The sequence below is a fragment of the Cynocephalus volans genome, chromosome 6 (genome assembly GCF_027409185.1).
Source record: "Cynocephalus volans isolate mCynVol1 chromosome 6, mCynVol1.pri, whole genome shotgun sequence".
Lineage (NCBI taxonomy): Eukaryota > Metazoa > Chordata > Mammalia > Dermoptera > Cynocephalidae > Cynocephalus > Cynocephalus volans.
The window spans coordinates 158,885,770-158,913,692 of record NC_084465.1 but is presented as its reverse complement, the minus strand read 5'-3'; the positions used below and the strand labels follow the sequence as shown (position 1 = coordinate 158,913,692).

Below are 27,923 nucleotides of genomic sequence, written 5' to 3'. Positions count from 1 at the left end.
TCTACCATGTGATGTCAGAATAAGAAGAGGGCTGTCTATGAGGAAGGGGCCCTCACCAGATACCAAATCTGCTGGTACCCTGACCTTGGATGTCCCAGCCACTGTGAGAAATAAATTTCTGTTGTTTATAAGCCATCCGATTTATGGTATTTTGTTATAGCAATCCGAACAGATTTAAGACCCTCTCTTAATCAGACCCACCAAGAGTTTATCAATTTTTTTAGTTTCATAAAAGTTAACTTTTGATCCTTTAGTATTGTATTTTCTATTTCATTAACTTCTCTTACCTTGAATATTTCCTTTTTTCTACTCACTTTGGATAATCTGTTCTTTCTGTAACTTCTTTCTGATATGAATGCTTATCTTTCAGCACCTTTTTTCTAAAATATATATTTAAGGCTATATATTTTCATCTAAACATGGCTTTAGCTACATTATACAAGCTGTATTTTCAGTGTCATTCAACTAAAATATACTGATTATTATTAACATTTCTTCATTGATCCGTGGAAGTACTGAGAATTAATAACCAAACACGTGGGCGTTCTTGTTATCTTTTTTGTATTAATTACTAGCAAAACTGCATTGTGGTCAGAGAACATACTGTATATGATCCTTTGAACTTCGTTGAGACTGGCTTTTGATCCTCTGAAATTGTTGTTTTGTAGATTTTTTTTTTTAAATGCTTCTTTGTATACTTGAAAGTGTGGTATCTTCCATTAGGTCCAATTAATTGTGTTGTTCAGATATCCTACAATCTTAATGATTTTACCATCTGCTTGTTTCATAAGAAGTATGTTTTGAAACTTTCTGTAATAATTATGGATTTGTCTGTTTCATCTTATTTATTTGAGGCTATATTGCTTGGTGCCTCAGATTTAGAATTGTTACATCTTCCAAGTGAATTGAACTTTTCATTTTCAAGTGTCTTTAATCTCTGATAATACTTTTTACCTTCAAGTTTCCTTTGTCTGATATTAATGTAATTTCTCTAGATTCTTTTCCTTAATATTTGTACTATGTCTTTTTCCATCCTTCATCCTTTCATTTTTAATCTTCTGTTTGTATTTTTTTTTTTTATGTCGATATACATTGTGGTTGATTATTGCTGCCCATCACCAAAACCTCCCTCCCTCCTCCCTCCCCCCCCAACAATGTCCTTTCTGTTTGCTTGTCGTATCAACTTCAAGTAATTGTGGTTGTTATATCTTCTCCCCCCACCCCCCGGGGGGGTGTGTGTGTGTGTGTGTGTGTGTGTGTGTGTGTGTGTGTGTGTGTGTGTGTGTGTGTGTGTGTGTGTGTGTGTGTGTGTGTGTGTGTGTGTGTGTGTGTGTGTGTGTGTGTGTGTGTGTGTGTGTGTGTGTGTGTGTGTGTGTGTGTGTGTGTGTGTGTGTGTGTGTGTGTGTGTGTTGCAACATGGATGAGCTTGGAGAAACTTATGTTCAGTGAAATAAGCAAAGCACAGAGGGATAAAATACCGCATGTCCTCACTCATAAATGAGAGCTAAGAGAGAAAGACAGAGGGAAAGAAAGACCACAGTGGTACATTGGACTTGCAGAGGAAGAGAGCAGACCTAGGGATACAAAGTGGAGTGGGGGGATGGGGGATGGGGAGGGAGGTTGGGGATAATTGGTTGGGGGACACGGGGTATAATCACAATTTATGGTAATGGGCATGCTTCCAGTATGGATCTGGCCATCACATCTTGGGCACGAGTGGTTACAATCAGCTTTGAACCCCATGAATATTCATCACCAATTAAAAAAAATGTGGCATATAATTGGGTTTTTTTTTTTTGATCTATTCTGGCATTTTATCTTTGTTGTTTAATTAGACTTATATTTGGGTTTAAACTTTTTATTGTTCACCTGCTTTAGGTTTGTATTTGTTTCCTCTCTTACAAGCTTTTGGGTTATTATTATTTTTTATTATTCCAGGTCCTCACTCAGTTACCTTGGAAGTTATAGAGCTTTTTACTTTTCTTTTAGTGGTTATCCTAGGTATAGCAGTACGCAGTTGACTAATTAGGGTAATATTATTTAGTACTTTTGCTTCTTAGAATACGTTGTATTACTACTACTTATGGGTTACATTGCTAACAGAACATAGGCTGTTGCTGTGTTCTAGTATTTTAAACTCAAGACAGCATTATTATTGTTTTATGCAGTCATCATTCATTTACTCACGTTTATCTCTTGCATCGTCTTCATTTGCCTTGTATATCTGAGCTGTATGTGGGATCATTTTATTTATGTTTGAAGAGAACCGTTTAATGTTTCCTTTAGTGTATGTCTGCTGGTAATGAATTCTTAGGTTTTGTTTAGTGATACCTACAGTGTAAGTGATTTTTTTATGCGGGGGGGTTCTTGAATCTGTGGCTTGATGTCTTTCTTCAGTTTAGGAAAATTTTTGGCCTTAACTTTTTCAAGTTTTGTTTTTGCCCATTCCCTCTTTTCTGGACTCGTTACATGTATGTTAGACACATTTCCTTTACTTTCTGTGTCAGCCTTCCTTCTATATTTTCTAGTTATTTTTCTTTCCATGCATTCTGGATATTTTATTTTGATCTATCTTCCAGTACAGCAATTCTCTTCAGCCTTTTCTTTTTCTTTCTGCCTTGTTCACTGCCCCCAAATTATTACCTTCCTTTGTTTAACCCATATCTTTGTGGATAACTTAGTTTAGAGAACTGATTTATGTGGCAGTGTTATACTTCCTAAATAGCATTTGCATTTCAACTCAAAAAAGTGGATAATGTGGGAATCACAGGTGCCATGGGAGAGACAGTGGAAGATGTTTCACATTTTTCAAACCATAACTGTCAGCTGCCTCCTCAGCTTGTGCCGAAGGCTGCCTTTGCCTACTCCCCACATATGTAGGGCTACATCAAGAATCACTATTCCTTCCCTGTAACCTTCTCTATAACACCCCAAGAGGAACCACAATAGGAGAATGCTAGTGGGTCTTCCGTCAGTCATTGTTATACTTGTTGAAATTATCCCTGTCTACCTGGATGTCACAATCTCAGTCCTCAGTTTTTTCTAATCTGCTGTTAAAACTATGTTGACGTCTTAAACTGATTTTTGTATTTTTTAGTTCTGTAATTTCTAACTGGTTCATTTTTTAGTTTCTAGTTCTCCTCTGAAGTTCTTAGTATTGTCTTTTATTCTTTGAGCAGAGGAGCATGTGTGTCTTAAACCTCCAATAGCTGCAGTCCATGTGTGTGCATCTCTTTCCACTATTGTGAGGTTCTTTTTTTCGGTTGCAGCTTTTTAAAAAAATAAATAAATAAAAAATTTTAGATCAGTTCTAGGTTCTCTGCAAAATTGAGTAAAACATATAGAGATTCCCATATACCCCTTCCCCTACTATGGTATTTTTGTTTTTTGCTTGTGTGCCAGAAATTGTATTTGCACAATTACTTTAAAAATAATTTGAGGCCTAGGATCCTATCTTCTTCCAGAGAGAATTTTAGGTTTACTTCTGCCAGGGGTCTGGGAAGCAGTAGCAAGCTGGAGTCATTTTAATACAGTTTTAATGACTGATCTCTTTGAAGTAAAGCTGCAGTTCCTGGTAGGGCCTGTTGACTCTGGCTCACTTTAAATCTTAAAGGTGCAGTATTTGGGTACTAACCCAAAGAGGGGGTTCATCATGGTTACTGTCCCCGTAGCCCTGGAGGTTGGTTAAAAGTGCGTCTTAGCTGGCCCTCCAGAATTATCACACCCCTCCCTTGGAAAAGCAGACTCAAATGCCTTTGTCCTCCCCTGTCCCAGCAATTCTTCCTTTCCTTCTTAGTTCTGCCTTTAGGCAGGTATTTTTGATATTTTGTCCAGCTTATATAATTGACCTTGGCAGTTGGCCACAATTATCTAGACCAGCATTACCCAAAGTAAAAGTCTAGTCCCTTCATTTTATTTCTGAGGTACGCACACAGTTTTGTTCATCTGATCGGAAAATATTTCATTTTTGTAATTTGCATTTCCTTGTTTTGTAGTAAGATTGAACATCTTTGCATATATATGTAGGATTTTTTTCTTTTGGCAATTTGGTCCAATTCTTTTTTGGGTAGTTTTCTTTTTCCATATTGATCTCTAGCACTTTATACATCCTTGATGTTGATAGTTTGTTATATGTTGCAGATATCTTCTCCCAGTTTTTCACTTATCTATTACCTTTGAATTATTACTATTATATAAAAGCATTTTAATTTTTACATTTTCAAATCTGAGTCTCTTATGGCTTCTGAGTTTTGTCTCTTGGTAAGACAGGCTTGCAGTGCATTAAAGACATACTAAATATTTTATACTTTTTCATATTTAGCTCTTTAGTTCCTTTGGACTGTTGGGGTTTTTTTTGTTTTGTTTTGTTTTGCATATTATGTGAAATAACTGATTTCTTAGCTAATTGAATAGAGTGTAAGAATAAGAGCTTGTTTCTCCCACTGTGAATGGCTTTTTCAGGTTGCTAGAACAGTCAGCAGGGCTGAAGCAAACCGGTGCTTGACGGTGTCCCTGCTGCTTCCCATACAGTCCTGACTTTAGAAAGGTACAGCTTAGATGTTTTCTAAGGGCAGCTCCTCCTGGTTGTATGAAACCAAGAGGAATGGCTAAAAGGGAGACAGGAGGTTATGATCAGTACAAATGTTGAGGCCAGTGATAATGTGTAAGGCCCAATTCCCCTTTTTGTAACTAGTTTACTTTTTGTAAAAGTGAGATGTGTTCAATCTAAAGAATTCAAACAATATATGAAAGTCCAACGAGGAAAGGGAATAAATGCCCTAAATTCTGCACTGCAGAGGTGACAATTGTGAACATTTTGGTGACTGTCCTTCTGGATCTCCTCCTGCGTGTCTGTCACACACACATGAAGAAATGCACAGCTTTATGAAAGTTGGATTCTACAAAACAAGGTGTGTGTTGAGTTGGTGACCCTAGTGGGCATTGTTCCACGTCAGTACATGCAGATCTACATGTGCTTATATTACAGCAAGGTATTGAAGAGCATGAAGTTCAGAGCCAAGGTGCCTGGGCCTGAGTCCCAGGCCTGCTATTAACTACCCTTGTACAAGGACAGGTTATTCTCTGTGTCTCAGTATCCTCATCTATAAAGTGGGGTACTAGCAGTGTCTGCCCTGTTGGATGGCTGTGAGGATGAAGTGAGTTAACCCACACACAGCTTATGTGATAGCAGATGTCTGCAGAGTCATGTATGGTGATGTGTGACATTCCAGTATGTGGAGTGTTGTTATAAGCAGAGCTTTGCTGGACATCCATCTTTCAAAGGTGTGGGGTGATGCTTGCTCAGTACTGCTAGCATGGCCAACATACCAGGGAGCTGCGGCAATTTATTGTGTTTTCTTCCAAACACAGACTGTGGTCACCGTGCTCAAAGAAAGTTGTAAGTTTCAGGGTTGGAGTTAGGGTCCACATGCTGCTTGCAATGAGATTAGAGGGGAGGGCTGGGGCTGTCTTGGGTGTTCTCAGAGTGGGACCTCTTGATGCCTCTGCTCGATGTCAACCTAGTTTGTGGGTTATGTTGGTAGTGGTGAGGCTCCATGTGTGACCTAGAGCTGACCTCTCCCTCTCCTGCAGGTGCAGCAGTACCGAGTTGCCATGACTGCTAAGGACTGCTCCATCATGATCGCTCTCTCCCCTTGTCTGCAGGACACAAGGTGAGATGCCCACTGCCATGTCATATGTCCTTGGTCTAACAGGACTTTGTGGACTAACAGCACAATCAGTTTCCCCATATTTAGGACTTCCTCCCCCCACACCCCAGCCCAGACAGGACCACTGCCTCCTCAGCCTACCTGATGTCATGGGGCTTATTAACTTTTGCTCTCTAGAAGTTTGTAATTCAGTCAATAAAATTTATGAAGATTGTCCTACTGAAATGAAAATTCCTGTTAGGAAGGAAATACCCTAAGGGTAAAGCAGTTTGGATAGTGTGGTGCACATTCCTTTCTCTGAAGGAAAGCCCGGGCCTCAAGGCCCCGAGGTCTGAGATGGCGAAGGTTCCCACTGCCTTGTCCTCATTTTTCTACCAGTTCAGCGTGGTGTGCCAACTTGCATAACCCACAGCCAAGAAGCCTTTCAAACAACACATTCCTTGTTCTGCTTCCTCTTCTAAATAACCAACAGTGTTTGTGGCCTCTCTCCCTGAACTTCGTTATTTTTGTCCAGTTCCCTCCCTTGCTTTTTTTAGAATTCAGGATGAACCTGGTAATCTTCTCATAGTAATTAGATGCATCTTCAGCGCCGGTCTTCAGGGGTGCCAAGCCTCTGAATGTTCTGCATTCTTCGGACATGTGTTCCTGGGTCAAGATGACCTCAGTTGCTGGCCATCCATTTTTCTGATGCTTTTGAACTACAGTTCCCAAGAGTCCTGTTCCCTGGCAGGCACAGAATTGTCCACTTTCTGATAAAAAAATAGGAACAAGTATAGGGCATAACTGAGACGTTGTTATATTTAGTTGAAAACTTCTGTTATCCCCAAGAAAATAGCCCCAGTGCTCAGTTATGAGGAATCCAGTTAGCTGGTTTAAGCTAGTGTTGCTAGATGAGAGAATAGCCACAAAAACGTTACCGCCCATCCTCCTTCCTGACCAAGGGTGCAGGTGAGAAATGGGAATGTGCTCAGGTAAAGCCGCACTGTTGTGCTCACTGGAGAGAGGGCAGTGCTCAGCTGAGAGAGGGTCTCTGCATGCTCCCGCGGCTTCTCCTCGAAGCACACACACAGGCGTGGGGCCAACTGAGCCCCTAGGTGTGTGTCTGGGGTGTTTCGGCCTCCTTTGAAGAAGGTTTGTGCAGCGGCCACACCTGCAACATTCCGGTGAGTGGGGGGCTCCTGGCCCAGGATGTGATGCTCAGGAAACCCGAAGACAAACTAAGGCTGGGATTTGTAATGAGTTGTTTTTGCATCCTTGAGATGCACAGTAAACCTGAGACTAAATTTATATTCGTAAACGTTAATTTACAGCTGACAGGTAGATTGACTATATTTAAACTTGTCACATCACCTAAATAAAGGCTTCAATTCTGCTCTGCTATTTCTGCCCTGTTATAAAAGAAAAAAGCCTTAAGTTGAATCTGTTGTCTTGTCGCTGCAGACGTTTGACCTTTTGGGACTTTGAGACTATGGGGAAAGCTGCCCACGTACTCCTGTCCTTAAATCCTGCAACTCCTCTTGATTTCCTGTTCCAAACAGTGTGAGCAGCCACTGCCAGCCCTGGCTTCTCCATCCCTGTTCCTGACATTCCTTGGAGGGTGCTTGTCCACTTGGCCACTCTCCCAGCTGGTCAGTACCTTAAAGAACAGCTGTCCAGGCAAGGGCAGCTCCCCTGCACTGGTAGGTTGTCCCAGCCCCAGTATCCGAGGCAGCTAGAGGGCATACATGTTCATGGCATAAGGGAAGTGTATGTCCCTGGGAGCCTCCTGCCCAGCCTCAGGGCCACTAAGGGGCAGAAAAGCGTGTCAGAGTCAGGTGCTGGCATGTGTTGGCCACTGGCTCTTGTGGAGCTTGTAGTTGACCAGTCAGACCTTCCCCAAGAGCTGCTCAGAAGAGCCTTCCTCTTCATAAGTGTTGAATGTCGAGTGCTGTTCCTAACATGAGAAATTGAGGGGTCCTTTAAAAGAGGTAGCCCTTGTCACAGGCCAGAAACATGGATGGTCCCAGCCCAGCTGTGGTAAGCTCGGATCACAGGCCCAGAACTGAGCAGTGCTTGGGCTTCAGCAGCTCTCAGTAAGATAGGACAAGCAGGCCCCTTCCAGCTTCCAGACTGAGAGTCGGGACCTTAATATGTAGATGAGTTATTTGATGTTCTCTACCGTTCAGGAAACAGGAGTTAATGATCCTGGCAACCAAGTTGGGGTTTCATTTTCCCTGTAAACAGGATTCTGGAGCAGGAATTAAGTGAGAGTCTAGGCCATGATTAATATCCTCAGAACAGGAATATGTTCATTGGTGCTTCCTCTTCCAGGCAGGAGCTTTTAAACTGGTGTTTTGTTTTGTTTTTTAACGATTTCTAAATCTAGAAGAGTAGCAAGCGTGGAGAAACCAGAACCCCAGAGCACTTCTCTTGGGCTAAACCGACTTTATATAACTTAGCCAATTATTTAATGCTGACTATGTGCTGAGTACCCCAAGAGCAAAGTGGGATATACAGCAATCTTAGTATAAAATTCAGAGTTACTCAATGTATTTTTAAGTACAAATAATTATTCATATTTTGTTACGAGCACGTAAGTATTCTGATGTTTATATAAACCACAAAACTGAGCAATGAGAAACAAAATACAAAGCACTGAAGATACGATTTGAGAATAAAACATGAAACCAGAGCTCTCTACAAATGTGAAAAGCATAAAGGAGCATGAGTTTCTCACCAGACACGGGAAAAGGCACATAAAGAGAGAAGTCTGTTCTCAACATTTCATCCATTTGGCAGTTCAGTGGCCAGATCTACTTTTTACTTCTTCTTAGGTTTTGTAATACTTGGCTCAGGATGAAGTGACTTTCTCAGCGTTCATTTATACCACTGGGATATGGGGACTATCACTCACATTTTCTACATAATTGCTTTTCCATCTTTCGTCCTTTAACCCTCTCTCTTCTGATGTGTTGTCATGTGCAGGCCTGAATCACAGCAGGCACCTACCTACGTGCAGAAGCTTCATGTGCTAGTACATACAGCTGGCACAGAGATATAATGTATACAGATACACAAAATGCATGGTTTTTGTGAGCTGTGATGAGAAGATTTGGGATGTCTGTGTATTCTGAAATTGCTTTCTTACTTGCAGCTCTGATCAAAGGCCTGTCGTCCTTTCATCGAGGTCCAGGTTCACCTTCTCTGTGTCTGTGCTGGACCTCGACCTCAAGCCCTATGAGAGCATTCCTCACCAGTATAAACTTGATGGCAAGATAGTCAACTATTATTCAAAGACTGTACGTGCCAAAGATGATGTCATGATGTCAACTCGGTTCAAGGAAAGCGATGATTGCACATTAGTTCTACATAAGGTCTAACTTTTTTTCCTGCAGTGTCTTTGAAACTTGAACATAGAATGTGAAGGTTGAATGACAGAGCTGTTGCTGTGTTGGGTGGCTTTTGGCTGTGAATGTTTTTGCTTTTAACCCCTGTTGAGGTGGGATTGCCTGTTGGAGACATGGAATCAAAGAGCACTAGAAACATCTTCCAAGACAAGGAATGTAGGACGTGAGTGCTGTGTCCCAGGAAGCTGCTCACGTTCTTAAAACGGAAGTGTCCGTTAAGCCCTGGGAAGACATTCTGGGTAGTTCTTCCTTCCCAGCCAGGGCTCATGTCTAATTCTCTAATGCAAAAAGCCTTATTATAAGACCCAAGGTTTGGATTTCCTACCACCAGACTCCTAACATAGAAAACTTGAATTATCACGTGCATCTTACAGTTTGGACTTTAAAAAAACATGGATACTACTGGAACTTTTCCCCAGCTGAGTTACTTAGTCACTTTTTCAGTGCAAGCCACACATCAACACGGGTTTAGGTGGTTCCCTGCTGCTTCAGGTGATTAGTGGGGACGTCTGTTCTGAGTGATCTAGACCCAGGGTCCCTGTGGAGGTGCCGAAGCCCAGGGCTCTGGAAGGGTCAGCAGGGAGCGCAAGACTCAGGTCAGGATGGACACCACTCGTGTGAGCATCGACTTTTTTTTTCTGCTTTACAATTTTGTCTTTAACTTCAAGGGGAGATAAGGCATTCTTTCCCACTTGAAACTGCTGCTGTAGAAGCTGGATGCGGAGCTGTAACTCGCTGAGCTACTGTGGCTGAGCTTGGGTGGGTGTGCCCCTGACGGCCCAATGTTTTCCTGGCACTCTGGTGTTTTGGGTGGTGAAGGAATGAATTTTCCCTTCCTCCCAGACTGCATTCCTCCCTTGGGTTTGCCCTGAGATGTGTCAGGTTTGCAGGTCTCACAGCCTTGCCTGTTCCTGTTGGAGCTGCCAAAGGCAGGCCCTGCTTCTGGAAGATGAATGACTCCTGACTGGCGCCAAGAGGGTTCTTGTTGGGGTCACCAAATGTGTGCCCGGCTGCTATGAAAACTGTTAGGAATCTTGGCTTCAGATTTTTATTCTATGGTAGGTTGTACAGACTGATTATTATTTATATCATCATTTTGAAGGACTAATGAAGGCTTATTGTAACATATAATATTAGCAAAACCATGGAATTGTATGAAAATGCTACATGAAAAATATTTTGCTGATTGTAAATTTTTGTGGGAAATTTTGTGATAACTTGGCAAATTATACTTGTTTGAATCAAGCCAACTCTTCTAGAGTTTATTGTTCAATTCTGTCCTAATGTTTACTCCTAACTTTATTCTGCACTCAGAAGTCCAAACAGATACTTTTGCATTTGGACACCTTTAATTTTTTCTTCTGATTTCAAATGACATCATTTCTTATACATATGCCTTGTATGTGCTGGGCTGGGCTGGGGAGCTCTGGAGACACCACCTAAGTGAGGTGTGTGGAGGTCACACTCTCATGGGTGAGGTGCAGGCTCTGGAGGACATGGAGGGAAGTGGCTTTCAGTACTGTTTTGATCCGCAGTAGTTGGCTGTTGCTGGTCCAGGGCTGGGGCAGCTTCGCTCGGGATGATTTTGCCTGGCACCATGGTGCGTGGAGGACCCTGAGTCCTGGGTTTGAGTGCATATGCCATTTCGCATCCCTCTGTGGGAGGTGCTCTGGAACCCAAGCCTGTCAGGGAGGTGGGCTGGGTCCTCTTGGGTTGTGAAACTTACTGACCGGCATGGGTCCCAGTTCTGGCTAGACTGGACAGTATGCAAACAGCCTCTATTTGGGGGAGAAAACAGATGGAGCACCCCATGACAGGCACTGCTGCTGTGGACGTGTCTCTGGCCCTCACCCTGAACCTACTGCTGTGCTCAGACTCCAGAATGGCCCAACTGGTTAGAAATAACATACTTTCCCTGATCCTAACAGCATTATAATGGGTGGCTGAGGTGTTCACCAAAGTCACAGTTCTTAAAGCACGTCTGAGACTATTGACATAGCACTTGTACTCTGTGGGTGGGTCTTTAGCAAAGGGCCCAGTTTCCTTTGTGCCAGGCCTTGGGTGAAGGGAACAATGCTGTCTTTGCTGGCTTATGGCATATTTTTAAGCTAACAGCTCCACCTGTTTATGGAAGACCAAGATGAGTGTCAGGACTTGCTGAGGGATGCTGTGAGTGCCGCCCGGTGCTGCTTTGCAGACCAGGAGGTGAGAAGGATGCGTGTGCCTGCCCTGGGCTACCAAAGAATGTTTACAAAGTGATGCTCCACGGGCAACGGTTGCAAGCATGCTTAGCACACCTTCTCAAGTGTATGGGCACCTCTGCCCCAGACTTGGTACGAAGCGGAGGTGCATGGGGACAGAGCTCCTCCTTGCACATCCAAGGATGGATAACCACTCTTGGTACATTTTCTCAAATGTTAAGCTTATTTTTTAAAACTACACTGTACACGTCACTTTTATTTTGCATTTTATACTTAAATAGCTGTATTTATATTTCATGTCATGAGAGTTTATATAGAATGTGCCATAACCGCATAGACAGCATGTTTTAAGGGGGTGGTGTCTAAGCAGAAAATAGCAAATGTTTATACTCAATAAAATCAAGTGCTTCTCAGTGCAGCATCTCATTCCTACACATACACCATTGGGGAACTAGTCATTCTCCTCTGCACAAAGCAGTTTTATCAGGCTTTCTACAGCAACTTCAATTCCAAGCACTCCCAGCAGGGTTCGGAAGCTGAGAGGAGCAGCTTCTATGACTCTGTTCTTGTCCAGTTCCAGGGCTACAAAGAAAATATAAACCGGGTAAGATTTCAGGGTGCAGCTTTTGGTTTCATGTTTACTCCTGGTGTTGGCCTCACCAAGACCCTTTCCTCCTCCCTACATGCCACAGAATGGGAAACGCTAGAGACAGGATGGTGAGGATGTGCGCGGAGCCTTCACCTGTGGCTCAAGGCAGAGAGAAACTATTCCCTGGTGCGTTCGGCCTGGGAGGGTCTTGGGGGGAGTAACCCCCTCTCATATACATTTTCAGTGATTACTGATAAAAATATTTTAAAAACTGATGTACGAAGTACATTAATGAGATTTTCAGCTTTTGATTCTTGCCACGTAAAACCAGATGAAATAAGAAGTAACCTAGAACACCCACATCCAGGGGGCCCTACCTCGCTGTGGGACTTTGGTGAGAAGATCCAGCTTTGGTAAAACCTTCCCTTTTTCATCTATTTGTATCCTCCAAACAATTATGAATTCAAACCTGAAAGAGAGGCAAACGTCATTAAGTGCTTTGTGAAATCTGGTTATAAGATTAAACTATAAGTAGCACCTGGTCTCTATCTATCTATGCTGTGCTCCCCTGCTCCTAAAGACATCTATCTACCCACAGATGGAGAAAAAGTGCAGTCAATTACACAGGAAAATGGAAATTAAGACTATAGCAAGATACTGCTTTGTACCCACTACATTGGTGAAAATTAGTATGACAATGTAAGAGAAGTGCAGGATATACAGCAACAGGAACTTATAAATTACCAGTGGGAATATAAACTAATAAACTACTTTCTAAACCATCTGTCATTGACAGAAAGCTGAACACACATCTACCCTATGAGCCAGGAATTTGATCTGTAGGTATACGAGCCCAAGAAAAGCTTGTGTACTGTGTGCCAGGAGGTACGAACAGTAGGATGCACAAGGACATTTTGGTGTATCCACCTACTGGAAGATGAACAACGAAAATGTATGAACTACAGCTACACGTGACACCAAGGCAAGTCCCAGAAGCCCACATGATGACACTTTTTAAGGCTTGAAAACAAATGTTTTCAGGCATTCGTACATAGGTCAAAAAGGCACACACACAGGTTGATTCATGTGCAGACATGCACACACAAAGGCAAGAGGATGAAAACAGGAAATACAGACAGCAGCTCTGGGCAGAGCATGGGAGGAAGGTGCCCGGGGCTGGTGAAGGGAAACGGCTGGGATCTGGAGTGTGGGCCTGTTTCCCCATCTCCTGTTGCATGGCTTCTTGGGGGCTCTCCACTCCCTCACACCTGGCCTCCTCCCTTCCATTTCTAAAATAACAGCAGAGCTGCATACATTCCACCTTCTCTTGGCCTTCCCTCCTTGGCCCCTTAAGGACCCCAGCAGTGAAACCATCCCTGGCCTGACGCTTTCCTCCTGCAGCCCAGCACTTCCTCCCCTCTCTCTGCAGACACTCCTCTCTACAAGGTAATATTTATAGAGCGCAGTTCCCCTGCCCCCACCCCGCCCATTGTCAGCCCCACCAGTTCCTCCCACTGATAATCTTTGGTCCACAGTTAGGTGGTTTACATCGATCTCCTACTGTTATACTCCTTGTTTTAACAGGACGTGGGAGGCGTGTGGTGCCTGTGCAGACTCACCCTGGACAGCGGGCGCTCCGGATGCCCATGCAGCGGGAAAAGTTTCCCTCTGAGAGGTGCACCATCTCTGGGTACTTTTCCTGTGCGGGGAGAAGAAACGGGTACAGACAGACTGGCTGGGAGGAGCAAGGGGCTGCATGTGTACTAGGGATGCTCTAACTGGCTGACAGGGATACACTTTCGAAGCGTCTTTCCTATTCCCATTCCTCTAAGAGCTATTCCCTCTATGCCGGCCCCACTCCTGCCTCCTGCCTTCACCCACCAATTCCACGGCCTCTGGCTTCCAGGCTCTGCAACTTTCACTTCCTATAAAATTAACATTTTATGTAACCACCGTACAACTTTATTCTGATTTCAACAGTTTTTCCACCTGCTTCCATCTGGGATGGCTCCTCAGTCTGCCCTTGTCTCTCACAACTTGGATGCTCTGAAGAGGGTGATGGTCAGGGAATGTCTGTGGGTTCTCAGAGAGCTTTAGCATCTGACCATAAAAGCCTTTCAAAGTGAGGCTCTACAAAGGCTGTGGCCATCCCCTCCCACAGCAGACGCTCCGAGCCTGTCCATCCTCACAACTCACCCAAATGGCCCCTCGCCCACACATCCTTCCTAGTGTGGTCAGGGCCCTGCCTAGGTACCCAGATTGTGCCCAGTGGAGGCGCCTGGCTCCCACTGCGATAAGGGAAATTGCCTGCTTTGGTAAAACTTCATGATGAGATCACATACCATTCTAAAGTCTAAAGTGTTCTCTCAAATAGGGAAATAAAATGGAATTTCACAAATTTGTAGGCTTGCAACCCTAAGGTAGGTTTGATTCTCCCTCAGGTAATATAATTCTGGACCTGACTGCTTGTCTCTATTATTCGTAGCAGGACCTGGGAACTTTGGTCATACCAGAACTGACACATTAATTGAGATCATTATAACAACTAAACTTGCTTTATAGGAATGGGAACAGAAGATACATATTCACAACTGATAAGAGTAACAGTGGCCCTATCTTCTCAGTTCTTAAAAACTTTTTTTGGCTGCTCCTGTGAGAACACATTACAGGGTCAGGGGTGATACAACAGAGACTTAGAGTAGTTTCCTCTGTGAGATGTCAAGTTTCCGGGGTGAGCCTCTGAATACACATTTTCCTTTCTGTTTTCTCACAGCATCTGATGTAGAAATAGAAACCGGGGTTGATGCTTAAGTCAGATGCAAGCCCTGCCATGACCAAGACCAAAACCATTGTGGCTCCCCCATACCTCATGGAAGGAGAGTTAGGTGCAGTTTTCTCTGAGAAATATCTGTCCTGACAGCCAGTAAGAGGACCCCAAGGACAAGGGAGCAGAGCTAGACTTGTGGCGGCAGAGCCTTCTGGAGGCTGCAGATACTGGCTGGATTGAACCAGAACAGCTCAGTCAAATGAGGTTGTGTAGGGACAGAGACGTGTCACAGCTTTTAAATGAAACAGCCCTGGATCAGTGAGCTGTTGTCAGCATGGGAAGCCAGGGCTGCCAGCGCCCCTGTGCAGGAAGACGCGATGCAGCAGCACATCCAGACACCACGCTGTGCCAACCAAACGCTGGGGGGCCTAGTTTAGGCTAACAGATAATTACTAATTTCAGCAAAACAGTTCTTATACCTCAATGATTTAAGTGGAAAGTGCTGGTTGATTTTTAAACCTCAGGCTCTTCTAAATTAATAACAACTGTATGAGGGACATAAAGGAAAGCATGTGAACGTGGCAGTTTAGCTTCCAGGCTGTGCTCAGCGGCTGCACGTGGGACTCATCAGAGGCACTGGGCCTGGACTAGCTCCAACATGGGGCCCGAGGCTCAGTCTCCGAGCACAAGAGAGCGATCTCCACCACCACCCCAGGCCACTCCTCACCTCCCCTTGTGAGCAAAAGGAGCATTTAAAATGGATGCTTTCACTAAAAATTAGAGTGTACTCCCTTCAGTTAAAGTAAGAAGTAGAAATGCTGACATTAGGAAGAGAAGATATTAGGCATTTGGTATGTTTCTGGGGAACTTTTTTGGAATTGTGTGAAAAGGTCTTTTCTACATAAGTTAATAATATTGCTACATTTGTCCAGCTGCATTCATCTGTCTGGTAATTTCAACTATTGAGAGCACAATTGAGAATATGAAGGCAACAACTAAAGGCTGATGAACAACCCAAATAAACAACATAAACATAAAGGATTGGTCTCACTGACAGAAGGTGGCTTTGAAGGAGAAGACAGAAAAGTTGTGAAGAAAGATATAATTAAATACAGAGTGAGCTTGAGGTCATTTGGCATAAGATCACACCTCAACATCTCAACGGTGATGGAAAGTTTACATGTATTTATTACATGTATTCACATACATGTATTTACATACCAGTATTTGATATTGAGAAAAGATGACCAAATCAGCAAGAAAGAGTTACGATGGACATACCTGATAAGGCAGAGATATGTACAATATATTTTAGAATACTTGCCATGAACAATAGTTACACAAAAAAAAGTTAACCGGAAAATTATAAACCTGATCTGGAAAGCACCTTAGGCACATCACATTTTGCTACCAATAAAACCAAGGCCCAGAGAAGGGAAGCACCTGGCTGGATTCTCACAGGATCCAGTCTTGGACTCATTCTAGTGTGCCTGAGTGCCTCTGCACCCATGAGAGTTCTCTTGCATAACAGAAAGTGAAGGGGAAGCCTCTGCTTCCAGGAATGTCATCAGGAAGGCTGTGATGTGGGGGGCGACTGTCGGGAGGAGGTCTCCTGGGGTCTCGTTATGCACACTAACCGGCTGGCAAGCAGTGACGCCTCCCTTCTGTAGCCCCCAGCCTTCCACAGGAAAGCTCCTCTCTGCTGAGGAATGTTAAGGCATGATTCAAATAGGTGTTTATTCAGCTGCTTGCCATATGCTGGGAGTTTGCATTCAAGAACTCTCCTGGTGTTTACGATAGAACAATGATGGTTGTGAGAATGTTGGCAATTTGATTTCCAGCCTGTTTTTACACCTGAGACCCTGGGCTGGATGCGAATCCAGAGGGAAGAGAATTTTTAACAGAGCTTTACAGAAAACCAACCTTGTGTTTATGTTTCAGACATAACAGTGTGGTGCCAAAGAAGCATGGTCACATCACCTCCCCTTCCACTGTGTCTAACAAAATTCACTCAAGTGTATAATTCAATGGGTTTTAATATATTCTCAGAGTTGTGCAACCCGCATTACTAATTCTAGCACATTTTCATCATCCCATCAAGAAACCCTGTGCCCTGTATCTATTGCCCCAAGCTCCTCAACTCCACCCCAGCCCAGACATAAGCAACCACTTAGCTACTTTCTGTCTCTATAGATTTCCCTTTTTTAGACATTTCATAGAAGTGGAATTATACAATATGTGGTCTTTTGTGCCTGGCTTATTTCACTTAAATTTGTTTTCAAGGCTCATCTATATTATAGCATGGATCAGAATTTCATTTTTTATATTGCTGAATAACATTCCACTGTATGGATACACCATATTTTGTTTATCCAGTCATCAACTAATGGACACTTGGGTTGTTTTTACTTTTTGGCTATTGGGAATAATAATGCTATGAACATTTGCGTACAAATTTTTCTATGTACATATATCTCAGAGTCTCTCTTGGTTATATAACTAGGAGTGGAATTGCTGAGTCATATGCTAACTCTATATCACCATTTGAGGAATTGTCAAACTATTTCCCACAGAAGTTGCACTATTTTTATAATTCCATCAGCAGTGTCGGAGGGTTCTCATTTCTCCATATCCTTGCCAACGCTTATTTTCCTTTTTTCAAATTATAGCCTTCCTAGTGGGTATGAAGTGGTATCTCAAAGTGGTTTGGATTTGCATTTTCCTCATGTGCTTATTGTGCTCTTTGTACACTTTTCTTTGGAGAAATGTCTATTCAGATCTTTTGCCTATTTTTTAATTGGATTATTTGGTTTTTTATTATTGAGTTGTAACAGTTCTTTATATATTCTAGATACAAGTCACTTATCAGATATGGTGTTCAAAAACATTCTCCCATTCTGCGGGTAGTTTTTTTACTTAGTGGCATCATCTGAAGTACAAAGTTTTTAATTTTGATGAAGTCAAATTTTTTTCCCTTTTTTTTTTTCTTATGCTTTTGGTGTCACAGCTAAGAAACCATTGCCTAATGCAAGGTCACAGAAATTTACACCTATGTTTTAATTCTAGGAGGTTTACATTTCTAGCTCTTAAAATTAGTTCTTTTGCATATTGTGTGAGGTAGGGATCCAATTTCATCCTTTTGCCTGAGAATATCCAGTTTGTCCCAGCACCAGTTGTTGAAAAGACTGTTCCTTCCCTATTTAAATGTCTTGGCTCCATTCACATTTTAAGGACATTTTCTATTTTGAAAGATAGCCTCGTCTAGAGAGAGGTAAGATCAGTAAGGTCACACTGTGGGACAAAATGCTGGCAAAACAAATTCCAGATTCCTCAGGAACTGGTGCTGGGACAACTGGATATCCACATGCAAAAAAATGAACCTCAATGCCTACCTCATACAATATAGAAAAATTTACTAGTGTAAGAGCTAAAACTTTAAAACTTCTAAAAGAAAACATAAGAGGAAATCTTTGTAATCCCGGGTTAGAAAAGATTTCTCAGTTACAAAGATTTCTCAGTTATATAACAAAAAGCAAGGACCACAGAGAAACATAAATAGGCTTTATCACAATTAGAAACTACTGCTCTTAAAAGCCATTGTAAAGAAAAAAAGGCCAGCCTCGGACTGACTGAAAATACTGGCAAAAACTTGTATCCAAAATATGTAAAGGACACTTACCATTCAGTAAGAAGATGATAAACAATCCATTAAATAATGGGCAAAGGATTTAAAGACAGCAAAGGAGAGATGTGGATGGCAAAGGACACATCACTAGTCATTAGGGAAATCCAAGTTAAAACTACGATGAGATACCACTACATACTCATAAAAATGGCGAATATCAAAAAGACTAACAATAGTAAGTTCTTCTGAAGCTGGGGAGCACCTGGAACCACGGATGGAATCACAGTCCGGTGGCCTCTGTGTCCTCTCGTGCGCTCCCGCCGCGTGTGGGAGGAGCGGGGGGCAGCTCCTGCCCTACAGGCCCCTGGGGACAACGGTGTGGATGAGGCGCTGTTTTCCAGGTGAGCAAGGCAGGAGAGGTGTGTTGGGCTAAATGAGTCCCTGGGGAAGTAGGCAGAGGTGACTGAGGAGCGAGCGGGCTCGGGGCGGCGGGGACTTCCGCCTGGTTCCAGTCCATCAAGAAGAGCAGGAGGCAAGGAAGCGGAAGTAGCAGGCACAGGCGGTTCTGCAGCGCAGCCTCGTGGGGAGAAGCCGGGCTGCGCGGGGGCTTGAGGTGCTAGTGCCTGTCTGTGTGGAGGGGAATGACCCAGGGCAGAGGGACGCTGGCAAAAAGAGGAGCTGGGGACAAACCGTGGCTTTCAGGTGGAGGGTGGGCCGGTGCAGTGACCGTGGCTCTGCGGTGGGAGGGCGAGCTCCCAGCTAGCGGCGGCTGTGGTCCGGGGTAGAAACGGGCAGGGCCGGCCGGAGGGCAGCACTAGAGATGAGCGGAGGCAGGCGCTCCAGTCATCGGAGTGGGAGCAGGAGTGGAGCGCGAGCGAAGACAGGATGTGGCGAGGGCCGGGGCGGGCGGCCGGCAGGACACAGGACTCCTGACAAGCGCGCCAAACTTCAGAAAGGTTCAGAAACGCCTGCAAGATGAGCGCGTGGAAGAACAACGACCCACCTCACTTCAAAAAGGAAACTGACACATAGGAAGTGGCTTCTCTGTGCCAGATCACATTTTTATGGAGTGGACGGGTGTGTGGTTCCACTCAGACTGCAGGTTCTGCTGGCAGCTCTGGAGCCAGCATGGCCACTCTGCCTGGGACAAGGGGCCCTGGTCCTCAGCTTAAGCCTCCTCAGCCACTTGTTGGCTGCACATCTTTGAGAAATCATTTTTAAACTCTCTGAGCCTCGGTTGTGTGTTTTCGACATTTAATTCAAAATAATTTGGGGGGCCGGCCCGTGGCTCACTCGGGAGAGTGCGGTGCTGATAACACCAAGGCCCCGGGTTCGGATCCCATATAGGGACGGCCGGTTGGCTCATTGGGTGAGCGTGGTGCTGACAACACCAAGTCAAGGGTTAAGATCCCCTTACCGGTCATCTTTAAAAAAAAAAAAAAAATAATAATAATAATAATAATTTGGGACTTACAGAAACAGTGCACGAGAAGGAGCAGCTGCCCCCTCATACAGACCATCGCCTCCCTCTATGCTGCCCCACGCCTGACACAGTGCCCCTCGTCCCCAACACACAGAGGGTACTTCCCCAATTGAGGAAATCTCCTGTATATTGGGTAGAGCTGGGAAAGACACATTGGTGTGTGCACACACCAGGTCCATGCCTACAGCCTTGTCCACTGTCTCTGCTCAGCGCACACATCAGTCCACCCCTTCTCATGTCTGCAAATTGTTCTGCCGACTGTGAGACCTGCCTCCTGCTTCATCCTCAGTGTAGCTCCTTGTTTGGTTAGCCAACTTACAATCTCTCAAAAGTGCCTGCTGCCCCCTCACCACCCACTCCTCTGCAGGCACATTGGTGCCTCTACAGAGGGAAGGAAAGGAAGCAAGCAGGAAAAAGCACTCCCTTTAAGAAATCTAAAAATGTGTATGACACTGAGTGAATACAACACAGTCATCCATTCGATGCTAAGAGACTCTCCTGGACCTAATACTGGGTTAGGCGCCTTTGTCCCTCAGGCCAGAGAGCAGCAGAGAAAGGAGGCCCTCAGCCCATGGGGAAGGTGTGATGGAGTTCTCAGACTGTCATGAACCATAAAAAGGGGACTGGCCATTCTACGGCAATTCTGGAGAAGAAATCCTTTGTAACGTCACAATCATTTGAAGTAACACAATCAACTGCTGGCAGTACCAGAAGCCCCTTTTGGAGATTTCCTCATCACCACGACCACCAGAAGAGAGAGTACACTCACTGACACAACTGACATTTAAACAAAAACCTCCCAGCTATAAGGCTGAACAAAAGCTGCCCAACTTCCAAATCTTTTGATTACGTCCTGGATGGAAAGATTATATTTCCAAGTCTAATAGTGTGGATGTTCAACCAGTTTTTCTAGACTCTGTTTTTAAAGTAAACACTGCATGAAGTAATACAAACAGAACTGAATGAAGTAGCTATTACCTCCTGTAAACCATATTTTCCTAAGTTTCCTGGATGTGGTTCTAAGGACCAGAGACACAGAACACAGACCCACCTGCACACAGGTCTACACCCACGAGTCATCTGGTTGGTAAAAAAACAACGGAGCGCAGCAGCTTGCTGGCTCAGGAGGAATCAGCCTCACTTGTCTGACCCTGTGTGGGGGGCGGGAGTCAGAGACTGATGCCATCAGTGGAAGTCCATGAAAGACTCCTCAGGGGACCTGCACAGCAGGAACCATCCACAAAAATAACTGGGAATAGCTGAGTAGCTCTGTCAAAGTATTGCTTGTCCAGAGGGAATTTTTAAAAAAGTGTCCTAAATGTTGCTTAGTAAAACAAACAACCAGAAGAACTTCTATTCCAAGCCCATGGTGGGTTATAAACCTGGGAGAGTCAGAATGTCATTGCAGCACTAAGGGCTGCAGCAGTGAAAAACACAAACTCCACAGATGCGAGGGCCTGGCTCAGCCGGGGTGTCACTCAGGGTCTCGCTGGGACTCATACCCCAGAACCCTCTCAGGGGCTTGTGCCAAGTGTTCTCCGTGTGTTCTGAGCCCCGGTGGGGCAGCCCTGCCCTCGGTGCGTCGCCTCACCTCCAGATCGCTGCAGAGTAGGCCCTCGCCAGGCACCTTGGCCTCCACTTCCATGCTCCCTTCGCCCAATTTTTCTTGTTTGTACAGACTTGGGAAGAAGCTGGGACCTAAGGGCTGAACGAGACCCACCTTATTGGAAATATATTCCAATTGCATTTTAAAAACAAAGATTTGGGGAGTTTTAATAAATAAACATCAACATTGATCATGAGGAAGATGGAACCAGAGCAGGGAACAGCAAACAAGCAGCTGCAGGACAAATTCCACACCTCCTGTTTTTCTATGGTCCCCAAGCTAAAAATGGTAGAAAAAAATTGAAAAGATTTTGTGACATGGGAAAATTATCTGAAATTCAAATTTCAGCATCCATAATAACGTTTTACTGTCATGGAGCCACACTTGTCCTTTTAGATATATACAGTCTGCGGCTGCTCTTGTGCTGCAATGGCAGCACTCAGTGGCTGCGGCATGGCTTCAAAGCCTCAAGTAGTGACTCTCTGGCCCCTGACCAAGGGAAGCCCGTGGAGCTCCACGCAGTCTGAATGTTCATGAGACACAGACAAACCGAAGGAGAGGCTGGAGGAGGCCCAGGCTAGGGGGTCAGACCATGTGTCGTGCATAGAGAAAAGTCTGGTGGGAACCACATCATATCTTCATTAGTGTTTTCTTTCGGGAAGTGACCCTGGGAAACAGAAGTGAAGCATATTAAAAAACCACCACCCACCACACAATCACTCCAGATGGCACAGTGATAGTTTAGCTGGGAGCTGTGTTTGGAGAGGAAGGTCTATTTGTCCTGTGTGGCCTTAGCCACCAAGCCTGAGATGGATGGACTTTTTTCTTCTCTTTTTCACCCTTCTTGTCTACAAGACTCCCTTAAGGTCCCAGTTCAGGTGCCATTTCTGTGCTTCTGTATAGTTACAAAATGGTTCTCAAACCTCTGGGGTGAAATTCCAATGGAAATTCCTTTATTCCCATAAACATATTTCTATTTTCTTATGGTTTTTACTCTGTTTTTTCATATTTCATTTTACTTCCATTAAGCTAGAAAAATTCCTCAAAAAAGCCCCCAGTTATTTATTTTATAATTGAATATTTAAATTTCATTTATCTTTTGTTTGTAGTCTTTGGTACTTACAGGGATTTCTGTCTCAGGAAACAGAAAACAGTGTTCCAATCTGGCTTTGTGGACAGCCAAGTGGGAGTGCTGTCTTCCGACCCTGTTCACACCATGCAGGGCGAGACCCAGTACTGCCCTTCCCATGTCTTACATCACATCACTCCCCCAAAGAAAACCAAGACCACAATTTCTCAACTAAATTTCTCCCTCCATATTTTCACTCTACTCCCAGACACTCTAGAGAGGGTTTCTCACTGGACACTGCCTACCTTTGCTAGGGCAATCACAGAAAGAAGCTCCGAGGAGCAGAGACTACCACACTGGGGTGTGGGGAAGAGATGACTTGCCCTGCGTGTCCACCTTCTCCTCTTACCTTGCTCCTTCTCCATCAGAGGGATCCACAGGTGGATGAGAACTGGCCCCTGCCTGCCCTTGGCCAGCCCAGACAAGACGGGAGCCTGTGCTCCAAAGTCCATACACTCAAAGTGTGCTCCAAAGTCCACACACTCAAAGTGTGCTCCAAAGTCCACACACTCAAAGAGCTCCATCTTAAACTAGTTTCAAAAAAAACCTTAGAATTTTTTAGGAAATTAAGGAGGTGCTGGTGAGAGAAATTACAATATGAAAGTATGGCCATAAATTCTTTGTCTAGAAAATGGAACAAAGGGATGTGGGAATACTAAAAATAAATAAAAGTTATAACTTTTTTTTCATCTACATTTCTCATTTTAGAATAGAAAGGGGAAATGTATGCAAGCAAAATTTGTAATACATACAGCCAAGAAACACGTTCCCTGAAATCAACCTAAAGGCAAATGTACCATTAAAAAACCAACCTCCCATTAAGATTACTAGATCACTTCGGATTAGAATATGTCCTAGCAGTAGTTTTATTTTTAAGACTGTCATTCTAGACTAATCAAATAGCAATTATATGCTTTGAAAAGTTAATTCTGTTCTCTCCTAGACCACTAGTGTAAAAAGGTGAGCCAAGTTGGTTTATTTAAAATAATAAGAAATGATTTAACAGAATATGAAAGTAATATTCCAGATATTCACTGGAAATTTTATAATTACTAAGGTTTAAACTCTGTCTTTATTTCATAAATCTCACAATAATTCTGTCCAAAAACATTAAAACTGGTTATAATTTAAAGTTCTTATGGTCTCATCTAAATTTTTTCATAGAATCACAGAAATTTTCAGATCAGAGAGAGTTTTTAAGGTCTTCAGGTTCTTTTTTCAAAAGACCAATCAACCACCCCCGACCTCCCCATGCACAACTGCAGGCCCTGTGCACTCAGTCCTTCTGGCAACCGCAGGAAATCTTTGGCATAATGCCCATATTAATGAAACAGGCACAGAAAAACTAAGATACTTGCTCAAGGTAAACAACTAGTAAATTGACTCAAACTTAAGGCAATCAGATTCCAAAACCTGAGCTTTTTCATGAACACTCAACTGTATAACATTTCCAAGCTCAAATATAGTTGTAATGTACAGGCCAAGTTTTGTTACAATCAGTTTCGTAACATTAATTCTTTGTTGGTGACTTTGATGGTAGCAACAAAAACGTTTTTGTTGGGAAACATAAATGCCCCTAAAAAGTTTATCCATATATTTCCCATCTAGTGCCAGACACGAATAAGACCAAGTCTCAACCTTAAAGAGCCCCAATCTAGTAAAGGAAACTTCCTATGTCTTGTTTTTAATTCAAAGTCCAGGGCTGGCTGGTTAGTTCAGTTGGTTAGAGTTCAGTGCTATAACACCAAGGCCAAGGGTTTGGATCTCCACACCTGGCCATCTGCCAAAACAAACCAACCAAAGTCCCTAGTTTTCTCTACAGAAGAAGGTTATAAGAAACCCACGGTGGGTCTCAGAGTCCAGAACTTCTCTGGCTCTTCCCATGTTTTTCACGCAGGCCTGCTGTCACAGTGGGGACAGGGCCTTTCTGCCTCTATATAGAGAGTGTTGACTAATCCTTCTCCTACTGTCTTCTCTACTTTCGGAAGTACTAGACACCTCTCGTTTCTGAGCAGACTGGGATTTTACAGAACAAGTCAACCTTCAAGGCTGTTGCTGATGGGAGAGATTTTTCTGGTCTTAGTCAAAAACCACACTTTCATCTGCTTCCTAGCTTCTAATATTTTATTGCTGCCTTCTTCCCGCCTATTCTTTATCGGTGCATTTATGTCTTTTAAAAACCTCTTTACTGCTGTTTTGAAGAGTTTTGGAAAGGTATCTGATAAATGCGTATTTTGATATGCCATTTTTCTTTTTTCCTTTTTTTTTTAAAGATGACCAGTACGGGGATCTTAACCCTCGACTTGGTGTTGTCAGCACCACGCTCTCCCAAGTGAACAAACCGGCCATCCCTATATGGGATCCGAACCCATGGCCTTGGTGTTATCAGTTTCGCACTCTCCCGAGTGAGCCACAGGCCAGCCCAATATGCCATTTTTTTAGGACTTTCATATTTAACAATATTTTTAATTTTCCATCAGACTTGATGAATAATTTTGATATAGAATTTAAGGTTTAAATAATATTTAAGTTATATTTTATAAATAAAGCCAATGATATAGGTCCAAACTTGCACCTTAAATGCTTTCAGTTTTTAAAAATGGGAGAAAATAAATGAACCATGAAGTCTACACGTCTTTAGAAAAAGAGCGACTCCCCCACCTCCAGGACAAAGAAAAACAGGGCATAAGAAACTTACATAAATGAAATTTTATTATTTATTTATTAATTTTGTGTGTGTGTGACCGGTAAGGGGATCGTAACCCTTGGCTTGGTGTCATCCGCACCACGCTCAGCCAGTGAGCGCACCAGCCATCCCTATATAGGATCCGAACCCGCGGCCTCGGTGCTCCAGTGCCGCTGCGCTCCCAGCGCTGCACTCTCCCGAGTGAGCCACGGGGCCGACCTCATAAATGAAATTTTAAATGTCTGAAATTTTGTATTGCATCAAGAGCTGATGGTTAAGAAAAATAAAATAAAACAAATACTAAGCAAGAGAATTAAAACCCAAGTGGGGATGAAAAGCTATGTAAAACAGTCCAAAGGACAATAATAATTTATTCTATTTGCACAGTAGCTCTAGCTTTGAAACCACACCTTCATGAGGCAGGAACATAAAATTATGCCCATTTAAAAAAAAATAGGAAAGACAAGGTTCAGAGACATGCAGTGCTGCACCAAGGTCCCAGAGCCAGGAGTAGAAGCAGTGGCCTGAGCTGGTCACCTGTTCACGTAGGGTTTCCCAAAGCAAATTTTAGGTTATCTGCATTCCTGCTGAAGTGCTGCTTAGAATGGAGGGAGATGAGAGATGGTTTTACTCGGAAACTAATAAAGCTAAAGCTTCAGGGGCCCTCCTTGCACGGGCTCCTTTCAAGGCCCTTACCTATTTTTTCCCTGAATAAACTATTTTTTAGAACAGTTTTATACTGACAGAAAAACTGCTAAGATAGTACAGTGTTCCTATAACACCCCACACCCAGTTTCCCCTATTGTTAACATCTTACATCAGTGTGGCACACTTGTTATAATTAATCAACCGATACTGCTGCATCATTATTATAACTATAGTCCACACTTTATTCAAATTTCCTTAATTTTTATTTAATGTCCTTTTTCTATTCCAGGATTCACATCCAGGATCCCACTTTGCATTTGAGTTTAGTGAAAAGGCAGCAAAGTTCACCGAGATTCTCGCTTCTCTATATTTCCCCTTTATGTGCTGCCACCAGCTTAAGTATCAAGCTTGATTATTTTAATAAGTGGCTCTCATTTCTTTAAAGAATTTTAAGAAAAAATGCAGAGTTTTTATTTGGGTCCTAGAATAACGCTCGCCTTGTAGTCTCGCCACAGACCACATAGACCAGCTCCGCCAAGCACTAACCACCACTGGCCTTCATTATTGGCCCAGGCAGGAGGGAAGAACCAGCTTATTATGGGCTTCACTTAAAACTCAAAACAGTTAATGGGATAGTAGCAAACACTGTGCTTTCATTTATTCATTTCTCTTCAGATCATCCATGAATTGGCAAAACATCATATAAGCATTCATATTTCACCACGGACTATCTCTTGAATTAGGGGAAATGAGGGCAGAAGAAAAGAAAATCTGTTGCTGTCCTAAAACGGCTTTGTTTTCCTAGAATAACCCTCTGTAAAAGTACTTCAGGTTCACACTATTCATGGTCAACACAGCTTGATAAGCTTGGACTGACTCATTCCAAGCCACGGTGGACTGTCAGAGGACTCTTTTTCTTTGTCCAGTGAGCTTTCTCATCTCCCATCTTCTGGAGACAAACCCCACCTGTTCACAGCACCTGGCCCACCTTACCATGGCACCATCAGCACCTTGCACACAGTACGTGGTCCCTTTGGGCCACCCCTCATGCCTCTGGGACTGAGAGGAGGAAGCTGTGCAGATGACATGAGGCTGCTGAGAGGCCCACCCAGCAGGGGGAAGAAGCCTCCATCCCAAGGCCCAGCAACACTTTTTTTGATTGTTTGAAATACTCCAGCCCTCCTAGTATCTATAAGAGCCACTGAAGTTCCTTTTTCACTTAAGGCAACGTGAATTGGGTTTCTGTTCCATCCACTGTCACTTGTATTGAAAGAGCTCTAATATAAAAAACACAGGCATGATGTTAAATGCTATGCATCAGGGAAATGCAAGTTAAAACCACAGTGGTATACCATGATTCACACCCAAATGGCTACACTGACTGACAAAACCAGTGTTGAAATAGGTGTGAGCACCTGGAACCCTTTTACACTGCTGGTGAGAGTGTAAATTGGTACAGTTACTTTGGAAAACTGTTTGGCAGCATGAACATACATATACCATGATTCAGCAATTCCACCCAATATAAATCTGTACACTTGTTCACATGCTCATAGTGGCACTGTTTATAATCGCCAGATCTGGGAAATGCCCAGGAACAATATGATGGATAAATACTTTGGGACATACACTCAACAGAATATTACACAGCAATGAGATGATTGATCTATGATTACACACAATATAGGTTAACTTCACAAACACAATGTGGGGCAAAAGAAGATCAGCACAGAATATTACACATGTCGATTCCATCCACATCAAGTTGCAGCAGGCTAGTGGTTTTTGCTGTTAGAAGTCAGCAGAGTGCTTGCCCTTGGTGGAAGAATGACTGGAAGGAGCAAAGGGGCTTCTGGGGGCTGCTCATGTTCTGTTTCCTGATCTGAGTTGTGGTTATACACGTTCATTTTGTGGAAAATAATCAAACTGTATATTTATGATATATGCCCTTTTCTGTACATCTATATTTCAAAAAAAAAAAAAAGTTAAAAAATAAAAGACAGCAACCCTGACCTCATGAGCATATGATTTGGTGGAAAAGACAGACAATAAATAAATAAACTAGGTACACTAAATTTATAATTTAAACATTGTGATGATTGCTGAGATGTATATTCTTTACTGTTACCATTCC

General features: G+C 43.3%; 2 protein-coding genes across 3 annotated transcripts in view; one reads left to right on the top strand and one right to left on the bottom strand.

The window, feature by feature from the left end:
• The window catches only part of IPPK (inositol-pentakisphosphate 2-kinase), a 61,690-nt gene extending 49,978 nt beyond the window's left edge, over positions 1-11,712 (top strand). The window contains exons 12-13 of the mRNA XM_063099790.1: positions 5,593-5,672; positions 8,803-11,712. Coding sequence (XP_062955860.1) covers positions 5,593-5,672; positions 8,803-9,028 — 306 coding nt within the window. The 3' untranslated portion in view covers positions 9,029-11,712. The remainder of the gene's footprint in view (positions 1-5,592; positions 5,673-8,802) is intronic.
• The window catches only part of CENPP (centromere protein P), a 247,727-nt gene continuing 230,042 nt past the window's right edge, over positions 10,239-27,923 (bottom strand). For both annotated transcript variants that reach the window (XM_063099791.1, XM_063099792.1), the window contains exons 6-8: positions 13,465-13,544; positions 12,223-12,314; positions 10,239-11,838 (exon numbers count right to left, since the gene is read on the bottom strand). In XM_063099791.1, coding sequence (XP_062955861.1) covers positions 11,708-11,838; positions 12,223-12,314; positions 13,465-13,544 — 303 coding nt within the window. In that variant the 3' untranslated portion in view covers positions 10,239-11,707. The remainder of the gene's footprint in view (positions 11,839-12,222; positions 12,315-13,464; positions 13,545-27,923) is intronic.